At 37.3% G+C, this 23459-nt stretch overlaps 1 protein-coding gene across 1 annotated transcript in view; it reads left to right on the forward strand.

The window, feature by feature from the left end:
- Positions 1 to 2117: 2117 nt before the first annotated feature.
- Positions 2118 to 23459, forward strand: part of ARSL (arylsulfatase L) — a 34836-nt gene continuing 13494 nt past the window's right edge. The window contains exons 1-6 of the mRNA XM_072614473.1: positions 2118 to 2444; positions 12598 to 12632; positions 14823 to 14972; positions 15486 to 15607; positions 17790 to 17912; positions 22295 to 22718. Coding sequence (XP_072470574.1) covers positions 12610 to 12632; positions 14823 to 14972; positions 15486 to 15607; positions 17790 to 17912; positions 22295 to 22718 — 842 coding nt within the window. The 5' untranslated portion in view covers positions 2118 to 2444; positions 12598 to 12609. The remainder of the gene's footprint in view (positions 2445 to 12597; positions 12633 to 14822; positions 14973 to 15485; positions 15608 to 17789; positions 17913 to 22294; positions 22719 to 23459) is intronic.

Genomic DNA, 23459 nt, shown 5'->3' on the forward strand with positions numbered 1-23459 from the left:
GCACCTTTCCCTTGATGTCCCTTGATAAATTATTGGAGCTCTGATCAATGCAGTGGCCAACCACCACTCCAGAAGACACAAGATAAAGCACATGTTCCACCTCTCTTTCATGAAGCAGCCATGGACTAGACAAATACCAAATGTGAGATACATTTTATATATGTCCAAGAATGCATAGATTTATTTTGTTTGGTCCTGCTGAATTGTTACAAAGGAGAATTGCTTTTTTTCCCTAGGGAGAAGGAGGGGTAATGAGGGAAAAAGGGGAGTAACTGTAATCTCCCTCAAAGAAAGAAAAAAGCATAAACATAACACATAAAACACATAAAAATTCACAGAAGAGAGAAGGAAATCCAGAGAGAGACACAAGCAGGAAAGCTTTGGAGCTCACATATTGAATGAATTACAAACTTTTTAAAAAAAATCTGAAGGTACTAAAGTAGGGATGGGGAACTTACAGCCTCGAGGCCATATGTGTCCTTCTAGATCCTTGGGTGAGGCCTTTTGACTGAGTCCAAGTTATAACGAACAAATGCCTGTATTATGGGAATTTGTTCTGTGAAGTCTGGATACAGTCAAAGGGCTGTACTTGAGGACCTACAGGGCCACATAGAGCTCGAGGCCACAGGTTCTCCATCCCTACAATAAGGATTTGAGATTTCATCTGTTATTCCTTGTATACAGAAAAGTTTATACTGGTGTCTTTTAAGTTCAGGATAACTAAAATAAAATAAAGATCCTGAGATAGGAGAAGAATTTCTGAGCCAGACAATAAATACTATTGCATAGTGCTTTAAACTCTGCATGACATTCAATATATATTATCTCATTTAAGCCTCAAAACATCCCAAGTAATGAAGGTGTTCCCTCCACCACTCCCACTACCCCCTCACACCCCCACACATTTTTTAATAAGGAACTCTGGATTAATAAACTCCTTCAACCAAAGTTTATTAGCATACATACGCTAGAATTCATAGTCTTTAAACCACCTGAGGCACTGAGAGGCCTAGGTTCAAACAGGTGGTATTTGTCAGAGGTAGAACTCAAACCCACATCTTGGACTCTATGGCAGGTTTCCTATCCCTGTTTTAAAGCTGAGGAAAGCGAGGCTTAGGAGACCACAGTTACATAGCTAACAACCGCTGGAAATGAGATTTGAACTCAGGTGCTCTCAATTCCAAGTGTAACAATCTCTCCCACCATGTAACGCCACTTCTATGACATTCCTAACAGACACTTAACCAGATGCTCTGGGCAAACATTTAGAACGCAGCCCATAGACAAGCATGATTTGGGTGATCGGGGTGAATATCTTATTGGCCCAATTATTCAAGATGACTGCTGGTCTCAGGTATATGGAGGCCTGAATCAGGGAGGGGAAGCTAGCATCTCTGGGATCTAATTACATTCTTCCAGGAACTTATCCAGATATTTGATGGCTGTAGTAGTAATGAAGGCTATATTGTCAGAATGAATAATCAGGAGCTTTCTGGAAGGGTGGTATTTGGAGCTGTAAAAGAACCCCGCATCCTAAAGTGGCAATTGACTGCTATTCATCTCAATGATGCCAGGTTTTCTCAGTTACCCCTGAACAATGGATGGCACTTTGCCATAGAGTAATAGGAAAAGGGCTCTATGTAGTTAAAAAGAGAGAGAGAGAGAAACTTTGTCTAGTTGCTATCTCATGCTTAATTATCTAGTGGTTTACATAATGTGTTATGTAGAAAATTAACGTTTTATTTTCAAAGTGCCTGAAATTTAGTGCCTGTTCAAGTACATCAGATTACTCTCTTGAGAAGTGAGTAAAGAAACTGGTGTGTGTGTTTGTATTTCTCTATAAAAACTGGCACGAACTTCTACTTTCTGAGTGCCTTTCTTTTCTTGCTTTCTAAGATTAGATGCCAGGAAAGAAGAGAGAATGTGAAATTAAAAAGCAGTTCTTTGCCAATTCATTTCAAAGAAGCAGTTTGTGTACAGTGATTTTCCAATTTTGGGGAAAAGCCAGACATGCTGTCTCTGGGAAAATGCCAGTATATATTTCAAACTAATATTTAATTATGAAAGACTTACTGTTTCACTGACTAGCCCTTAATCTTTTTTGTGTTACTATTCAGAAATAAGAAGAGGAGGGAGTCTGTGATGAAGTGAAATATAAAAATTGTAGCAGGATTAGAGTATGCTCTCGAGATTTATTTTGCTCAGGTCTGCCTGGTGCAACCAAACTTTGCTCTTTTGAAAAATGATTTCCCTGCAGGCCACCTCATAGTGCACATGCGTACTTCATCTGGCTGTGTTGTGCTATTTTGATCAATGACTGAAACCACCAGGGAATTCTTAGGTTGTGGCAAGGGATGTGGCTGCATTTCTCGGAGACGTTTGGAGTGAATGAAGCCCAACGCAGATCTACGTAGCACATTGTGATGTGAAAGCAGCCCATACAGGTACTTGGCATCTACTAAGTAACTTTTCAGTCTGTTTGTGCAGATGTGTCCAGGCATTGAGGCCATGTGGAAAGACAAGCCAATTCACTATAGTTTTACAGTTTCTTGGAAGATTTCATTGGAAATATTACAAAACTGGGGTGGGGAGGATTATAAAAGCCTCTCTTTATAAATTCAGGTCATTAAATCAAATACAGGCTTTAGCTGAAAGATTATTCTAAGACACTCTTGGGAGAAGTCCTGATGACAACAAATTTGTAACCAAACTTTGTTGTGGTAGATTTATTAAAATGTTAGAAGGGGGTGGAGGGAATGACAGACAGACAGATAGACAGAAAAGTGTGGGAAGGGGGGTCAGAGGAAGGATGGAGGGAGTAGATGACAGGTAATAAATCTAGACTGAGCACTAAACAGTGGCCCCAAAAACATTGTGGAAAAGGAAGGATTTGAGGTGCACTTTTTCTCTGTCCTGGAGCATGAAGTTCAGATTTTCTCTCAGATATACAGGAGACATTTGAGAAGAAACTATTAGGTTGCCAATTAATGATATTTGCTTCTACTGGCCTTGTGGTATATTAACCTTATAAAACATCAAGGTCCCAAAACAAATAATATGATTGTTGATTTAGAACTGAAAGTACATTAAAGACCAAGTCCAAACCCCTCAATTTACAAGTGGGGAAAGTGAGATTGCGAGATATTAAATGACTTGCCCAGGGTCGTACAACTAGTAAGTATCTGAGGCAAGATTCAAGATTTGATTTCCTGACTCCAAATTCAATATTCTGTCCTCTTCCTTGCTGTTTGCTCTGTTTCTGATAAACTTGAGGAAGAATACAGCTCCTATCTTTGGGATCTTGTCCTGTGGTTTCCAAGGAAAGACCTCCTAGAGAGCTCAGAGTGGACTAGTGGGAAGAAAGAACGATGCTTAGGGAGATCATTAGAAGCACAGACTTCTGCTATGGATCATGGGTAAAGCTTTAAAGGATCATGAAAAGATCCATGCATGACCCCTGGAATTCTAGAGTCTGGCTTTGGTATTAAGAAACCATGGAGAGGAAACTAAAGGAAGAGCTGGAGAAGGCAACAAGGGAATGCAGAAACAATTTTTAGAGGGGGATGGTAAACTGGCTGAGTTAAGGAAAGAAGACTGGAAAATCGGTTAAGGAATGGAGGTAGAATAAGGTGAAAACATGAAGGGGATTTAACAAAATGTGTTGTTGAATTATGCCATGGATCTATTTCATCTATTTTCTCAATTTATTCTCCATTATTTTCACTGTTTTCTCAGAACGTCTTCCTCCTGTAATCTCTAATAGTGATCCCCTTGGTCCTTAGATAGATGATTTATTTATCAATGGTTGGTACATGATCTATTTTTCCTAATGCCTATTTCCTAATGCTTATACCAAATGACTGGATAGTTACGCTCTGAGAGACTGTGGGTGAGAAGCATTGCAAGAAAGGAAAAGGTGAGGAAGTAGTTAGTCAGCCTGAATACATCTTCACTTAATCTTTACCAAAAAGATAAAAAACTATGAATTTTTTCTGCTGGTTGCATTCTCTAAGATTTTCTAACCTGAAACATAACATTCAGGTTCCTGTTCCTAAAAAGGTTCTGCTTTGGTTGCTAGTGAAAAAAGATGAAGCATGAGATTTGGTTTTTTTTCAAGGAACGAGTTGTATCTACCCTTGCCCAATAAAAAGTGAGAAAATTATCACTGAAAGAGTCTAATGCCTTCCAAAAAGCAAATCAAACTTAGTATTTTACCTCTTTTCTAGGTCTACTTTGTTCCACAACATAGAACCCTTTTTGAGTCTACCTGGGCTTCTTACCTAATGACAATAATCATGATGATGAAAATAATAAGATTTAGCAATAATAAATTGTTTTAGAAAAAACTGGCTTATTTTCACAATAACCCTGGGAGATAGGTGCTATTGTCCCCACTTTGCAGATGAAAAACTGAGGCAAACAGAGGCTAAGTCACTTGCCTAGGGTGTATGTGTGTTCATCCTTTGTTGCCGTAGAAGATCATGCCATCAGAGAAATGATGACATGACTTGCACTTGACTTTGTTTCGAGTGAGGGAGGGCTGTGCAGGTCACCAGCCTCACTTCTCCTCCAGAGCCATTTGAATCCCATCTACTAAATATCTGAGGTCAAATTTGAGCTTAGGTCTTCCAGATTCCAGGTCCATCACTTTACCCATTGTGGCATGTTAACTGTCAGATGAGTTGCAATCCATGAGACTTTGCAATAGTTCTGGATGCTTCTCATGGGAATGTATAGGCTGAGCTTCTGTCTTTCTACATCTTACTGTTTCCACAACTCAGACTGGTGGCCTGTAATCCTTCAGTGATCCCAAAGTAGGTTAATTAGGGCTAAGTCTGCTCACTGCACTGATGGCTTGAGCTTTCTAAGCTCCTAATGGAGGTTTAGCCTTGTCTCTAGTTAAGAATTTCACCAAATCGCTGCTGGAATCAGTGACAGTTAACCCACTGGGAAGTTTAGCAGGTTTAGAGATTGAACTGCAAGATTCTCTTTGACCTAAGCCTCCTGCCCTGGTGATACCACTGCAGACTTCCATCTTGGGCTAGAGGCTAGAACTGAGTTCCATTTCTGTTGGTGGAATCATAGCCTCAACACTACAGATTGATTCTGAACTTGTTCCTTTCTTGGAGAACACTTCTACTATCTCTCTTTATAGACACAATTCCTGCATCTGACCTCACTGGGTAGTGGGTAGTGAGTGACTGAGGTGCCAGAAGGCACCCATTTCTGTACCCTGCACTGGTTCAGGGATCCTCTGGGATCCCTTTCTGCCCAGATGCTTTCTATCCTGGTGCCCAGTCTGGGCTCTTTTTTAGGTCCTGCTGTTGGTCAGACTCCATCCCCAATGGTAGAAGATTTGTCTGTCTCCTGGAACCTCCCTGGGCTGAAAAGATGATTCACTGTGACTTTTTCTTGATTTTTCTCAATCAGAATTCAGTCTTGTGCATTTTCTAGACTTTTGGGGAGAAGATTTACTAGAAGAATTAGGCTATATTCTTTCTTCTTCTCCATTATCTCGACTCTACCTCTCTGGTTCTAATAATGAAAATGTTACTAAGAATGTTTGGTTTGCAAAATGGAGATTATGACCTGGGCTACACAGCATTGTGTGAGGCAAAAGAACTGAGTCTGGAGTCAAAGGACATAGGTCTTTATTTCTGGCGCTATATGCTATTGTGAAAGTTACTTGGACTCTCCCCCCCTCAGTTTCTTCATTAAAATGAGGTTTGGGGCTACAGCCAGCACTCGAGAATAAGGAAATGATAGTCCTATTGTACACTAATCTGGCCAGACCACATTTAGTATATTTGGTTCTAGATGCTCCATTTTAGGAAAAGCCTTAATAAGTTGGAGAATGTCCAGAGGAGGGCATCCAGAATGGTGAAAGGTCTTCCTAATTCACACCATGTGAAGATTACTTGAAGCAACTGTATGTTCAGGTTTTTGAAGAACCCTCATAGAAGAGCGATTCATCTTTTTGTTGTAGCCCCAGAGGCCAAACTATTAACAATCAAAAGTAATGAAAGTTGTCAAGAGGACAACTTAAGCTCAGTATAAGGAGGAGTGGGGGGACATATTTAGAAACTGTAAAAATAAAAATAGAATGGGTTACCTCAAGAGGTAGTGGGTTTCCCCTACATTGGAGGTCTTCAGGCAAAGACTATATGATCATTTTCCATTTACATGAGATTCTTTTTCAAGTATGAATTAGGTTCAGTGGCCATTGAAATATTTTCAACACTGAAATTTGAGAATCTGTATTTAGAATGATCTCTAAAGTTCCCTTCTAAATGGTTCTAAATGAAGTGATGTGTCTGATTCCTGGGGATGCCACTCATATTGCTGTGCCAGATCAGTCGATTTAAGGATGTCAAGATCTATTTACTAAAGGGCATTTATTAATGCCCTTCTTCAATACCCCAATGTCCTTCAATGCCTTAAAGTGTAAGTCTGTATTATTCTTTATGGATAAGGATAGTCTTCTCTCCTCCCTGTTGAATATGCATTGTTATCTCCCTGTCACTCATATAACTAAATTTCTGGTTAAAATTAGATCCTTCAACTAGCATACACAGTGACTTAAGATTCCTAGAATTATATATGGAGTCTCTATTTGGTTGATTCCACGTACTCTCCTTTGGACACTAAAAGGACAGGTAGAGTCTAGGAACAAGGCTATATGTATATATACACACACACACACACACACACACACACACATACATATATAACTCCAGAAGTAGCCTATGACCTTCTACTGAAAAAAACTGCTCTAAGTTCCCTTTTCTTCCTAATTAACTCCTGTCAAGATAACATAGTTTAGATACTTTGACCTGAAGCCTTCTACCACTATTCATGGAGACATCACTGTGTTTACAGAGCTTTCCTTGTCAACTTAATGTGTGGGTAGAAAAGGAAGCTAGTCCATGCTTATTCAATATTAAGATAAGCTCAACCCCAGGCCCAAATAAAACGGTTTCATTTTGTCAGAATTCATCATTCCAGAAGTTATTTTTTTATACTAGGAATAGAGAACTTCAGTGCACTTCAGCTTATCAATGAGAAAAATTCAGACAAGATCAGGAATTCTTAACATTTTATGTGTCATGGATCCATTTGGAGAACTAATAAAAAAAAAATATGGACCCCTTCTCAGAATAGTATTTTAGTGCATCAGATAAGGATATAAGTACATACAGGATTACAAAAGAAAATAATTATATTGAAATATACTTATCAAAATATTGGGGTTTTTTTTTTTAAGAAGTCCATAGAATTCTTAGACTAGGTAATCTTTAAATTCCATTCCAGATCTAAAATTCTGAGTCATTAAATATCCAATCAAACCTGACAAGGATCATACCTCTAAGAAGGCAAATAACAACGCTATCAGCATTTTAACTTCTACACTACTAATATCCTCAGCAGCAGTTCTGACACCTTTTTGGATCCTTATTTTGTTCTCAAAGAACATTGTACATGGTTAGTACTAGTGAGAAAGTTAAAAACAAAACTGGAATGACCCCGTAAGATAGACTATAAGTCTCTCCCCCATCCCAGACAGTAATTCTTAATCCTTTGGACACCGTGACAGTTGTATATTTATTTGTATATTCATATTCTAGGTCCTTCAGTAGGAGTTGCATGATATCCCTTGTGTGAGATTTTGATTGTATGCCCAGAGTTGAGCAATTAGGGATAGGGGACATAAGACAGAGTCTTCTGGTAGATATTTAAATAGAAGCATTCTTTACCCATTTTATAAGAGTTTACATTTCCTCTCATTTGTGCCTTACAGAGTGAAAATAAAGATCTTATTTCACAGCATCTTATCCTTTAAATTGGGCCCATAACCTTTGTCTTTGGCATAGTACTTCAGTTGTTGTATTAGCATCTTTTTTCTTGAATATATGTACCTTTCCAGTTATAACATCCACTTCACTACCACTCCTTATATCCTCCTTTTTAACAAAAGAAAACAGCTCAGTACAGTAAATCTGAAAGCATATGCAACTCTCTGCCCTCTATTGTTTCCCCATGTCTTCCAAGTATGGAGGTTTCATAATGCTAATTATTCCATATTTTCAATTATGAAGCATTTTCAATACAGGACTGAGTCATTATTATAATACCCCAGATTTCATTTTGCTTTTAATATTCTTTTCTTTTATATTTCTGTACTTATTGTATGTATTGTTATCCCGGTTCTGCTTGCATCCATCTGTATCAGTTCATCCAAATCTTGATATGTTTCTCTGAATCACTGATATCTTTTCATATGATACAATATTTCATTTTAATTATCATGGTTTGTTCAGTCATTCTGCAATTGATAGACATCCACTTGCTTCCAGTTCTTGGTTATCACAAGATGTGTGACTATGAAAATTTGCCAGTTCTTTTCAGAAACGAACTTTTCTTTCTGCCTTTGAACTTCTTAAGGTAAATGCCCAGGAAGGGGGGCTGCTGAATCGAAAGGAAGACCTTTGGATTTGCTATTTATTTTAAAATATTTTATCTTATTCTGATGGATAGATTTTACTTTTATGTATCAGGTATTCATCTTTTGTAACAAAGGGGCTGGGGAGGGGAGATAGGGAGGAAGTTATTCAGCAAACTGAACCAGCATATTGGCCACACCCATAGTTATGTCCAAAAACTTACACCTATCGTTCCCCTAATTTGGCAAAGAAGAGAGGAAGACCCTTTGTTGTTTATTTGTTTTATTTCATTTTGTTTTGTTCTAGACTCTGTCGACCTGAAAATTTGGTTTAAAAGGCAAACAATCTGTAATGGCAATCAAATTAGGATCTTTTGCTGTTTCCGTTTTACTAAAAGTGCCCCTGATTAAATTAGGTGATTGGGGAGGCTCTTTCCCACCCATTGATGGGCCTGCCCATTGTGAAAAGCTTGATTAGGGGAGTTGTTTTGTAAGGGGGTCCCAAGTACCTTTCTTTTTTTTCTATTGGGGCACTGGGCCTGAGGGTTATGCCCTCTGGCTCTAAAAAGTATATAAATACTCTGAGTGTGAGGTTTTACTCCCATAACAACAACCATAATTATTTTTCCCTTTACAAATCAGAAAGCCAGTCAAATAGGGATAAAATACATTTTTGCAATTGGAATGGAAAAGTGGAGTCCCCAAGAGCAGAGAGGCTGGTGTCCCAGTGGTGATAATTCTTGAAGACAGGACTTAGAGAAGGCTCACCACAGGCCTGATCCATCCACCTATCCCTTCGGGACAGCTGCAGAATTTATTAGGCCTGGGGCAGGTTGCAGCTGCTGGATCAGAATGGACCTAGGTGACATTTTCCAAGCTTTACCTAGAAGGGTGGGCCCAAGGGCACAGGACTGTCAGGATCACTTCCTCTCTGTCAATATTGCTTCTCATGCATTCTCTTCTCTATAATTAGATCTGGGATGAGAGGAGTTAACATGAACCCTTGTGGCTGTTAAAAATCCCCATTCTGAGATACATACTCTCAACTCTGGGAGGGAGAGGAGAATGCTAAGTGATCAGGATTGGAAGGGAGTGTTTTAGCAAGGTGAGCTCATGGAGTTCTTATAGTCTCAGTTTCTTTTCCAGTAATTTGAACTGATCAGTTCCCAAACTTTTCAATGATTAATCTTACAACCTACAAAATCTGCTAAGATGATTTTGGCTAAGATGATCTAACTTTCCATTGTAATTCTAGGTTGGCCAGTCAGAAAAAACAAGAAAAAGTCTTACAGTTTTGTTTGTTTATTTCCCAAGCTGCAGCCCTTAGAAGCCTCTGGCTGCCAGCATTTTAAGTCTTACAGGGTAACAGACTTGTTCACAGCACACATGGTACATACGGACAGACAAATTGATAATTAATGACAGGACAGATACTGACAGAACTCCCAATGAACCACAGTGAGAGGGGGAGTGAGAAGCTTTTTAGAAATCCCCATCTTGAATTGGCTATTGTTATTCTGAGGAATTCAAGACCTTACATAATAGGGAGAGATCCTGAATCCTTATAGTTGTTAGAGGTGGGGAGTCCAACTAACTATCTTAAAGGGACAGCCCCATGGGAATAGATTCAGGCCTCTTGAATGTAGTTGGATTATAACTGTTCTCCTAAAAGCAGAGCCCTTAAGGGAAAGCAGAGAGGGGGAGGGGAAGGGGAAGGAGGCAGCAGCAGTAGAACAGGGCTAGAGCAGGTAAGGGAAGGCAAGTAGGGAGTGGGTAACCACAAAGTGTAGCTATCCTCCCTGTGATCAGGCCTGTAAGGGAAGAGAGGGAGGAAGGAGGTAAGGAATAGGTGTGTGTGTGTGTGTGTGTGTGTGTGTGTGTGTGTGTGTGTGTGTGTGTGTTTGTCCTTCATTGCCAAAGAAGACCATGCCATCAGAGAAATAACGACATAACTTGCACTTGCATGACTTGCACTTGACTTTGTTTTGAGTGAGGGAGAGCTGTGCAGGTCATCAGCCTCACTTCTCCTCCAGAGCCAGCTGAATCCAGTGACCAGATATTCATCAAGATGACTGGAGATGACCGATGAGGCAATTGGGGTTAGGTGACTTGCTAGTGTGTATCAAGTGTCTGAGGTGAGATTTGAACTCAGGTCCTCCTGACTCCTGCACTGGTGCTCTATCCACTGCACTACCTAGCTGCCCCAATGATAAGAAATAGGACAAGGGGAATGAAAGGGAAGGACTGGCTGGGGCCCTTGGGGTAAAGGGAGTTAACCAGTCCTGGGCTGGTGCTGAAGCAGCTTTGGGAGCCTTAAGGGTTCCTGCCGTTTGTTCTCCCTCAGCCATTCCAGCAAACCCAGGATGAAACATTTCCACTCCTGGCTAGATTATTTTTGGCCTTTAAACTTAATTTGGTTTTAACATAAAGTAACTTTGACCAGTCCAAAGGAGTCCTATGGTGGCCAACATAATTTAGGGCTATCTTTAGTTAATTAACACTAGTGCTAGCAACACTTGTGCTAATTTTTCCTGAGATCAATCTGTACAGGGTATTTATACAGAGCATTTGCTGAAGACTTGATCCCTGCCCCCTAAGCTAGCTTTAAACGGAAATTTTGAACTTCAACCAAACTAGTGGTCATCCTCTGGAAGCTGGGAATAGGAGGACTTACCCTGAACCCATCAAGGTTTAAGACTTCAGGAAAAATGAATCCTGAGGCACCTGAGTCTTTTTGCTTTGGCAAGATAGGGAACTGTTCTCTCCCAGTGCTTCAGTTGGTTTTGGTTAAAAAAGGCAAGTAGGCTAAATGCATATTGTTTGTTCCCTTAAAGCTAACAGTTACATGACCACGGAGCCAGAAGGAAGTCTCTGACTGAATGTTACAGGAATGACCAGGCTTAAATCTGTTTTAGGACAATCCAAGAGTGTCTGTGTTCCTCAGATTTATGGTCTCTATATGTATTTAATTATTTCATGAGAAAGGAATTTTCTTAACTGAATAGGTTGTAAATACAATAAGATAAGAGAATTGACAAAGTTTCCTTTGAAACTACCACCTAGAATATCTGTGTTTTCTTTACCATTAACGTGCCGTAACATAGTGTATGTCCACAAAATATTAAGATACGGAAAAAGTCCCATTATTCAAGATAATGCTTGGGTTAAGGATCTCAAAGTATGCTAAGTCAGCCTCATCTGGCCTTATTAACATAAGAAGAGGTATTCTCTGAATTTACTTCAGAGGCCCTTATTAAAATCCAAAAATGATTTTAAATGTTATCAACTCACACGACCCCTATTTTAAACACCTCTCAAATCATACTGACTCCATCAAAACAGAACTTCGGAAGAACTCTTTCTTGATGTGTTGTGTCTGGTCATTAACACTAGCATGAAAGGCTCGCTGTGAATTTTACTATGATTAGAAGCAAATTGTATAAATGTTGGGGTTGCTTTTTATTGAGAAATATTGGTCATGAGTGTTACAGAGTAACTTTATCTCTGGAAGTGCTGAATTCCATGTCCCCTTTTACCATACTTCACATTTCATGATGTTTTCTACCATCTGAACAATTGCTTGCTCACTTACTCAATTAATGAAATTAATGAATTAATGAAATACCCCTTCACTTAACTGGAAGCTTCTCATCACTTGCTTTTCTCAAAGCCTGGTAGAATCACACCATTTCTGCAGAGGCTTGTCTAATTACATAAAAGTCCTGGGAATTTTACTTTACTTCCTATCCACTCACTAATCATGCACAGCTATACAATGTAAACGATAAATAATTTAATTTTTCTATTCATTTAGTGTTTAAAGCTAATTCTTTCCCATCTGAAATTTTCCTTTATTGTTCATTCTCCTTTTCTTCCAATCTACTTACATTTTCCATTTAGGTTTTCATTAAGAAGGAGGACTTTTTTCCTGCAAGAGTTTTCTATGACTCCCTTTAAACTGGTTAACTGAAAACTACCAGAAAGCCCTTGGGTACTGGGAGGAGGGAAGAGGGTCATTGTGGGTGAGGGAATGGATTCATTATCTACCTAAAATTTCTAATTATTTGTTTTTACTTTAACCTCTTGGGTGATTTATATATATTTTGCTGGTTTGTTTCTGGTGCATGCTAACAGAATCTTGATTTCTTCTTTCCAAGAAAGCGGATAGCATGCTACATCTGGAAAATTCTTGGTAAGATAAGTTTGACATTCTCAATTATGTATTTATCCTTATTTACCCTTACATATTTTGATGTCATTTTCTATTGTGTTGATGTACTGATGAAGTGGATGTGCTCCATCATCAGAGAGTATTTTGAGTATCTGGAAAAGGGTATGTATTTGAAATTTCTTACTTCCTAGACCTAGAAAAAAACAAAAGGTAAACCTAAGTGAGCTCTGCCTCAGTCTATCTTAAAACACAGGGGCATAAAACTCTCATGACTTACAACTACTTGGGACCTGATTGGAGAACTATTCAAATTAATCTATTTCATGTCACTGCTTCCTCAAAAAAGTATGATTAGTTAAATTTTATTGCATATGTGGCACTCTGCTGCTTCCCTTGCTCCCTGGGCCTTGGCACAAACTGTGTTTGTTGGAAGGGAAAGAGCAACCACTGTTGACAGATGAATGAAGGCATAATTCTCTTTACCTCAAAGTATCTGTAAGTAATACTAGTTTTTAGAGCTATAGATATTGCCAAAACACTGATTCCTGTGATTTTTGAGGATGTTAATCCTCCCTTAAAGAATAAATAAAACATGTCATTCCCTCTTGACTCAAATATTTGTTAAATCAAGTTTCAGATTAAAATTGTAAGATAATTTTAGGATGTGAGGAGAGGTGTCAGAACTCTTAATTATTCCACTGTAATAAATGACTTTTCCTCTCTCATTTGCCCATATTTAACACTTCAGCTCTGACCAAGCTCTACACATGCCCAAGACTAATTGTGTACCACTTTCTTAGGCAAAAAAAATTCCGAGGAGAATGTATCCTTACAAATCCCTGACAATAAAGTTTATAATCAGTGACCAATGTGACCACTGGGAAAAGGCTCTCATATTATTCTTGTACTCATACTGAGAAATAATAGTTAAAAACAAAAATCTGTGATGTTTTATTTTTATGGATATATTTTATTTTTAAATTACTTTCACCTCCAAATATATCTTTCCTTTTCCCCTACCCAGAAAGGTATCATTTATAAGTAAGAATCAAAAAATAAGTGATGGAGAGATTCAACATAACTAACAAATGAATCTGATGTGCTTTATATCCACAGTTCCCCACATTTGTAATGAAAGAAGGGGAAGATACATTTTAACATCCCACACTTTGGGGCCAAACTTGGTCATTATAATTTTAAGACATTCATTTCTTTGTGGTATTTTTGTTTTGGTTCTTTCTAATTACATAGCTGTCGTAGTTGTGTCTATCTTTTTCTTGGTTATGCTTACCTCATTTGTTTCAGTTCATTTCAGTTTTACGCTTTGTTTAACATATACGTACACAAAAAATTCATGAAATCTCACATTTGGAAAGGCATTCAGAGTACAGCAAATCTGACTAGTGTCTGAACAGGGCTCCCTTCTATAACATTCCTGAAAAGTAAATCCCCCAGCCTTCATTAGATCTCTAAGGAGGAGAAGGAATAAATTACATCCTGAAATTTTGATCTGTAAAATTACTAAAAGTTTGTGGTTTTTTTCCACCCTTATATTAATCCTCCTACCTACCTCTATGCAAAATCTGTTACTTAGAGATTTGTCTTATAAAACATTTGAGTTCAGCTATAGTGTTCCTTCAAAATCTTATATTCTCTAATCTAAATGTCCTCAGTTGCTTTAACAGAGCCATACACAACCTGTTCTCTAGTCTCCATCTTGGTCATTCTCATATAAATGCACTCTGATTTGTCAATGTACTTCCTAAAATGTGATGCCTCTAACTGTATACATGTTCAACTTGTGAAAGAGATAAATTCAATCTTTTCTATATCCTGAAGTTACCAGCCACACCACACACACACACACACACACACACACACACACACACACACACACACACGTCTTTAAGAAAATGGAGTTGTTCTAAAAAGTGGGATTATTAAATGACATACTTATAAATATTGAATAGTCAACTCCCTCCCCACTCCCAAAAAAGGACATTAAGTATAATCTGCATTATTACCATTTTCTCCATTGCTTTCTTAAGTCTATAAATGAACACAACTTCTGATAAATCCAGCTTTAATTTTTTAGCATTTGTTAGTTTCAAAGATGTAGGTATTCATACTATTTCATAATTGGTTTTTAGAAGTGGAACGACCAAGTTCCAGCACATCCCTGAGTTAGATTTTCTTTGTCTTATATTTCAGGACCTCTCTGTCCATTACACTGCTGACATTTCTGGTACTGAAACCATCAAAATCAAGCTGTTTCGCTGACTTCAAGCCAAATATTGTTCTTTTACTAGCAGATGATCTTGGTATTGGAGACATAGGTTGCTATGGAAACAATACAATAAGGTAAGGAACAAAGAATTAACTCTCTACTTCACTTTATGTATACATGATGTACTAGAAAGATGAAAGGAATAGTTAGGCAGTGAACCAGACAATTCAAGCTGTACAGACAAACATTTCAGAGCTAAGTTATAACATTTTTTTAAATGGTTCCCTCAAAAGCAGTTAGACAAAGTCTTTAAACTGATTATCTACATTGATAAAAGGAAGGCCTGCTTTACAAAGTTTACAAATCCACTAAAAAAATAATATATTCTTGAGTTGGATTAATATTTCTTTGAATGCAGATATTTTATTGGAAATCAGAATGCTTCAGAGTTGAGTCATCATCAAGAACTTAAATCATTATTATGTGAATATATAAAGCGTTGGTTAAGGGGTCTCTGATAAATAAGATACTTTTACTTTATATGAATATTTTAAAATATAACAAAATTCAAGTTTTTTCTTTGCAAATGTATATAATTTATATTTCATTTTTTATATGAGTTAAACCATATCTTTTTTTTTTATTAGGACACCAAATATTGACAGCCTTGCAAATGAAGGGGTGAAACTTACTCAGCACATAGCAGCAGCTTCTGTTTGTACCCCTAGCAGAGCTGCTTTCTTAACTGGAAGGTACCCTATTCGATCAGGTTAGAAACTTTCTTACATTCTCATGGCATCTTTACTTCCCATTTATCCTTTTTAAAATATTATTAAAAATTCTCATCAAAGAGCTAGTTTCTTGAATATTTAGAGATAACAAGATCTTTAAAAGCTGTGATAAAAATAAACTTCTCATGCCCTGATATAAAACTGAATGTGTAATAGAATTTTTCCAAAGTCAATTTCATTTTTTTTCTTTCAGAATTCATGTTTTCTATTAGATTTTTTTAATTCTGTCATCTCAGAAATAATCTTACCAAAAAAACTATTTTTATTTTTGACATGTCTATAATTACTATCCAAAATTTATATCCATTAGTCTTAAATTCTTTCCATTCTTTGACAAATGAGAGCACTGGTGTGAAATAATGAAAACAACAGTGAGTTTTGTATCAGAAGACAGGTTGGCTTCACAGCTCTGGTACTTATTAATTGCATGATCTTGGACACATCACTTAAGCTCTCTTGGGCACCATTTCCTAATATGTAAAATGAGTGAGTTGTAGTAAATGAGTTCTAAATGTTGATATGTCACAAGTACAGTTCAACATCTCAGTGTGTTAATTCTAGGAACGGTTCATGATTTTGTCTCTGCTTCCTAGTAAAGGTATTAGCCACCTCTAGGAAGGTGAAGCTGCTGTTTAAACTTAAATAATGTCTTTCAGTGTTTGAGAATGAAGTATGACTGAATGGTTTCCTTGGTTTAATCTACCACAGACAGTGGGTATAGCTCTTAGTAGCAATCTACTAATTCATCACAAGCAGAGCAGCTTTCACAAAAATAAATTGGAATTGTCAAAAATTTCCATCAATTCTTGTTCTGCCATGATCATACAAATTTCTCCCAATTAATTTTTGTGGTATCTCCATATTTTTCCATTCCAAGATCCAGAGTGCTTCTGCACTGATGCACAATATTGTCAAATATGAACATCTGGAATTACCTGGAATAAGCCTTCTTAGGCTTCCAAGACTCCTAAAATATCTTCTATGCATTGAAAATTTGACTTAGTTCTCTTAAATTTTTCTTCTGCAATTTTATTTACTGTGCAAGGATAGAGAAGAACCATACCATATGATGGTTTATATCATAGCTATGTTCTTCATCTAAGCTGAGTATGGCTAACAAATTTATAGTCTTACAGCTTATTTGAGGGTGATAGAGTAGAAAGACAAATTGGGAATAATACAATGTTGGAAGAGGAGGGTACAAACAAGGAATTTAAGGAAGGCCCAGGTAACAGGACACAGTATCTAAGTTATGATTGCAACATTTTCTCGTCTAAGTTTTGTTTATATGTTTCTTTGGATTCTACATTTACACTTAGGTCATGCAGATATTTCATAAAATAATGGAACTTTAGATTTGCAAGTGACCTTTAGGATCATCAAGTCTAATAATCTAATTTTCCAGCTAAGCAAGCTAATGTCCAGAGAGATGAAGCATTACCCCATCCATGAAGCCCTCCTCAAATTTTCCTAGTCATATTTTATTATATATATTTTGATATTCTATAATAGTTATTCTCTCTTAAGATTTCACTACTAGTTTATTAGAACCAAGGATAAAACCCAAGTCTCATGACTTTCAAGTTAATCTTAGCTGCCTGAAAGAATCATTGTTCTCAAAGCTGTATATTCAAACCAGGAAGTAGTTCAGACACCAAGATGATTTATCATCATAGCTCTATGTCTGAGGTGGACCTTAGAGGCAATCCAACTTTCTCATCTTGTAGATATGGAAACTGAGGCACAATGAGAACAAATAACTTACCCAAAGACACAGAGCTAGTAAAAGTCAAACCCAGGTCTTTTGACAATAGAAATTGGACCCTTTCTATGGTATAATATGGCATCTTTTAATTCATTTTACATATAATATTGAGTCAAGTGAAACTTGAAAATATGTAAAAAATGTTCATTTCCTAATTCCTGTGTACAGTTGATTTATTGATCCTATTTTTATTTATGGATTATTTGAAGTATAATAATATCATTATTATTTTAAATGCCAACTGTTTTTTTTGTCAATAGATAAATAGTAAGTTAGTCATTAAATCTGATAGGTTTGCAATATTTCTCAGTTTTACTTAAAACATTTTAAGTGATAAAAAAAATAAAGTACTTTTTTAAAATTATCATGTTCTTTAAAAACCATATTCATCCAAGGTATGACTTCTGATAATGGCCTTCCTGTTCTTCAATGGACTGCAGCATCTGGAGGGCTCCCTTCCAATGAAACAACTTTTGCAAAGATACTACAAAAAGAAGGCTACACTACTGGGCTAATAGGTATGTACATTTTTGAAAGCATCCATAATATTACAGTTTAGAGAAAGTCTAAGATTTGAAATGTAGGGCTAAAATTTGAAGTGTGACAATCCTTTAATAAAATAGATTGAGGTGTAATAAATAATATCATTTGAAATCTTAAATTTATTTGTGTACCCATGTGTTTGTGTATACCTTTAGGCTCTTACTTTACCTGAGAATCATTCATAATAAAGTTTCCTGTGTGTGTGTGTGTGTGTGTGTGTGTGTGTGTATGTATATGTACGTATGTTTCCTCCAACTATCCTAATACTGAGAAAGGTCTCATGAGTTACAAATATCATCTTTCCATGTAGGAATGTAAACAGTTCAACTTTAACAAATTCCTTATAGTTTCTCTTTCCTGTTTACCTTTTCATGATTCTCTTGATTCTTGTATTTGAAAGTCAAATTTTCTATTCAGCTCTGGTCTTTTCAACAAGAATTCTTGAAAATTCTGTATTTCATTGAAGTTCCATATTTTCCCCTGAAATATTATACTCAGTTTTGCTGGGTAGGTGATTCTTGGTTTTAATTCTATCTCCTTTGACCTCTGGAATATCATATTCCAGGCCCTTGTAAAGCCAGTCATGGAAGCTGAGGATTGCTGCTGTGAATGATTTTAAAGGTCTAATCAAATAGTATAATGAACTCTCTATCCATCAATAAACTAAACATTGTTCAATAAAGTAAATCATAACATTCATAGCAACACCCTTAAGTAAAATATCTCTATCTATCTATCTATCTATCTATCTATCTATCTATACATATATATATATATATATATATATATATATATATATATATATATATATGCCAGGCCTAGAGGCCTGAGGGCTACCCGAGTCCTATCTTACCTATCACAGGTCTTTGGCTGGCCAAACCGGATAAACGTATGAGAGAAGAGACTTTCCGGAGTCGAACAACGGTTAGGCTTTATTCAGGGTCCTGGTTACATGTGCAGGGGGAACTCTTCCTTAGGAGAGAGAGAGAAATCTCCCAAGGAGGCAAAGATCTTACAGTAAGAGAATGGAAGCAGAAGTGGAAGTGGGGAGAGAGGGGAGAGGGAAGAGCGAAGAGAGGAAAAGGGGTCTTCTGTCCTGTAAGGGCCCCTCAGCGCTAAGAGCGCCTTCAGGCTTTCCTGACCCTACTTAAGCTCTCCTCCCGTATAGTTTGCACCTGAATACCGTGCCTGTTAGATAACAATAGGTGTACCCAGATCCGGGCCAGTCTCGAGGGCGGGGATGCTCTCTCCCATCACGTTCTCACGGGAAGAGGCGGAAATACACGAGATCTCACTCCTCAATTCCCTGCTGTTTCCTGGGGGGCCTCATGAGAACTCTAAGATTTAGAAGTTCTCACCTTTACCCGCCTGAGACTGTCCACATGGAACTGAGCTTACACCCCCAACATATATATGTATTGATTAAGGATGTTGCTGTTGTTATGAGCATACATGTTCCTTAGCTCCTACTCTGTGTCTCAGCTCAGGGGGACTGATCCACTCCACAACTTCTGCCTCTGGGAAAACAAAACTTAACAGGGGGACAACAATACTAACACATACCACTAACACCATCATCTCAATTCACCTCCAAAGTCCTGAGGCTCTGTGATAATAGCTCAGTTCACTTTAACAGCTCTCAAAAGAGGTTAAGCTTCCTTCTCATGGCCATCCTTCTACCCTACAGCTCTATTCACTTTCAAAGTTCGGAGGCTCCTTCAGCAAATCTCCACCATCAGACATCTCCTCTCTCAGCCCTCAGAGGTCTGCTCCTGGCTGTCTTCTTCTCAATGCTGGCTTACCACTTCAACTCTAGCTCTCTTCACCTCTGCTTTCTCAACACCAGCTCTCTCTTTATATACAGTTCTGGCCAGTATCTGATTGGCTAGAACCTATATATATGTATCTGATTGGCTAGAGCCCACATGCACATATCTGATTGGCTAAAACTCAATCCAGAAAAACAACAAAGATCCTACTTTGCTTGTTGTTACAAACCCTTCAATCCCTTAGCTGCTAAGTCTTGTGTTATCCTGATTGTGTTTCTACAATATTTGAATTGTTTCTTTCTAGCTGCTTGTAATATTTTCTCCTTGACCTAGGTACTCTGGAATTTGGTTACAATATTCCTAGGAGTTTTCCTTTTGTGATCTCTTTCAGGAGGTTATTGGTGGATTCTTTCCATTTCTATTTTAACCTCTGGTTCTAGAAAGTCAGGGCAGTTTTCCTTGATAATTTCTTGAAAGATGGTGTCTAAGCTCTTTTTTTGATCATGGCTTTTAGGTAGTTCAATAATTTTTAAATTATCTCCCCTGGATCCATTTTTCAGATCACCTGGTTTTCCAATGAGATACTTCACATTGTCTTCTATTTTTTCATTCTTTTTATTTTGTTTTATAATTTCTTCATTTCTCTTCATCATTAGATTCCATTTCCTCCATTCTAATTTTGAAAGAATTATTTTCTTCAATGAGTTTGTGAGCCTCCTCTTCCATTTGGCCAATTTTGTTTTTTAATGCATTCTTCTCTTCATTGACTTTTTGGACCTCTTTAGCCATTTGGGTTAGTCTAATTTTAAATGGGTTATTTTCTTCAGCATTTTGGGAGGTTTCCTTTAGCAAGCTGTTGACTCTTATTTTCATGATTTTCTTGCATCGCTCTCTTATCTCTTCCCAATTTTTCCTCTACTTCTCTTACTTGATTCTCAAAATCCTTTTTTGTCTCTGTCATGATGTGAGACCAATTCATATTTTTCATGGAGACTTTGAATACAGGAGTTTTGACTTTGTTGTCTTCTTGTGGTTTTGTATGTTTTGATCTTCCTTATCCCCAGGGATGTAAGAAAATACTTTTTCACCAAGAAAGTAAAAATTTATGGTTTGTTTCTTTTCCCCCATCTGTGCATTTTCCTAGCCAATTACTTGACTTTTGAGCTCTTTGTTGAGCTCCAGAAGCAGCCACCACTCCAGCAATGGCTGCTGCCACCATGGGACTAGGGCTGGGGTTGAGGCTGGAGTTGGGGCTGAGCCAGGGGCTGCAGCTGAGTCTGGGGCTGGGGTCAGAGTCAGACCATGCTCCCCTCTCAGCCAGGTGAGAGATCCTTCCCACTGACCTTTGAAGCTGCCTTTGGTGTTAGTGGGTTGAGAAGTCTGGGAACTGCAGCAGCCACCAGCTATTCAGTCCCTAAGGCCTACTCCAACTCTATCCACAGAACTGTGGTCCTCTCCCAGCCTTGTGTGATAGACCTCTACTGTCAACCTTCCAGATTGTCTTGAGCTGGGAATTCACTTCAGTCTGTCATTTTGTGGCTTCTGCTGCTCTAGAATTTGTTTAGAGTCATTTTTTACAGCTTTTTTTGAGGGGTTAAGTGGGAGAGCTGTAACAGGTCCCTACTTCTATACCACCATCTTGGCTCTGCCCCCCTATTTTGCATTTTAAAAAACTTTTAGTTACAAATTCTCTCTCTTCTGCACTTTCTCAAACTCATTGAGAGGTCAAGGAATATGATATTAGTTATACATGTGAAGTCATGAAAAATATATTTCCACTTTAGCCATGTTGTAAAAAAGGAAAAAGGCAAGAAAAACAAAGTGAAAAGAGCTACACTCAGAGTTCATCAGTTCTCTCATTGGAGGTAGATAGCGTAGCAATGTTAACAGTTTACCTGACTTCCCAAAACCATGGTGGTTCAGTTAAAGAAATCATTTCAGGGACTTTTTTCAAACTTAGCAAAACAAAAGTTAATTAATATTTGTGAAATAATCTAAGATCCCCAAATAGGACATATATAGCTTAAAACATTTTCACTATTTTTTGCCTTTCTATTTCTGTCAGACTTTGAAGAATCCAAGGATAACTTCCATTCTTATTAAGGAATTTAAGTTAAACAAGATGACTACAATTACAGTGTACAATAGTAGCCATTGCAGGTATCAGTTGTGATAATGGAATTATTTTTTAAATTTAATTAGTTTATTTGTTTTCAGTTTTCAACAATTACTTCCACAAGTTTTAAAATTTTTCCCCCTCCTTCTCCTTTCCCTCTCCAAGACAGCATGCAATCTTACATGGGTTCTAAACATGTTTTATTATTTTCACATTAGTCATGTTGCATAGAAGAATTAAAACAAATCGGAGAAACCATGAGAAAACTCAAAACAAAACAAAGCATAGCATGAGAAAAAATAGTCTGCTTCATTCTGTGTTCCAGTTCTGTAGTTCTTTCTCTAGATATGGATGGCATTTTGCCTCAAAAGTCCTTTGGGAAAGTTTTAGGTCCTTGCATTGCTGTGAAGGGCTAAGTCTTTCAGAAACAGTAATGGAATCAGTTTTTAATAATTTTACTTTAAATTTTCAGGAAAATGGCACTTGGGACTCAATTGTGAATCCAGAACTGACCACTGTCATCATCCATTGAACCATGGTTTTGACTTTTTTTATGGAATGCCATTTTCCTTAATGGGTGATTGTGAATATTCAGTACTATCTGAGAAGCGTGTAAAACTGGAGATGAGACTTAACTTTTATATTCAGATCATAGTCCTGGCTATATTTACATTTACCATTGGTAGGTTAACTGGCATATTGCCAGTTCCGTGGAAGATAACCATAAGCTTTGCCATTGTTGGTTTCCTACTTTTCCTCATCCAACACTTTCTTTATATCTTGATTAAGTGTGGGGATTGTTTTCTGATGCGAAACCACACTATTACTGAACAACCAATGATCTCCAAAAGAACTACCTCCCTTATATTGAAAGAAGCAATTTCATTTATTGAAAGGTAAGTTATAACCATAGCAAAGTATCTATATTATAACATTTAGCCAGGTACATGAAAAATAGTATAATGCATATAGTCTTAGGAAGTAAATACTATTTCCACCACAAAGATATCCTGGCTCTTTATCAAATAAATAAATAAATGTGTGTGTATATATACATATACATACATGTGTATAAATATATATGTGTCTACATATACGTGTATATATGCGTGTGTGTGTGTGTATATACATAGGATATAGGTTACAATTTAGCTGAAGCAATTTCTAAATGATTTTTGAGTCATCCTTCTACACCATACTACTCCTCTAGAAACAGTGCAGTATGGTAAGGTTACTGTCTGTGTGATGTAAGATCCTTTGTTTTGGGGGACTTTTTGAAAAAAAAAAAAAGAAGGGAGCCAGACTAGATGAGATTTAAGAGCCCTTTAGCTGTAAATCTTTGTACTTATGAAACCAAGATTCCTGTCCAAGTTTTAGGTGTTCAGAAAGAAAATCAAGCTTAAGGTATTCCAAAGCCAAAATGGAATAGGAAAGCTCAGTGAAAAGGGGACAAATAGACATTTAATCATGACATAGAATAGAATTTATATTCATGTTGTATGTCCTTGTGTTAACATACAGTAATAGTGCCAACAGATGTGGACCTTGTGTGCCAACAAGAAACAGTTTTGTTTTTTTCTTTTCGTTTAGTTATTGTCAGTCATGTCTGACACTTCGGAGATGTTACCCAATTGGGG

This window comes from Notamacropus eugenii, chromosome 5, assembly GCF_028372415.1.
Source record: "Notamacropus eugenii isolate mMacEug1 chromosome 5, mMacEug1.pri_v2, whole genome shotgun sequence".
Classification (NCBI taxonomy): Eukaryota; Metazoa; Chordata; class Mammalia; order Diprotodontia; family Macropodidae; genus Notamacropus; species Notamacropus eugenii.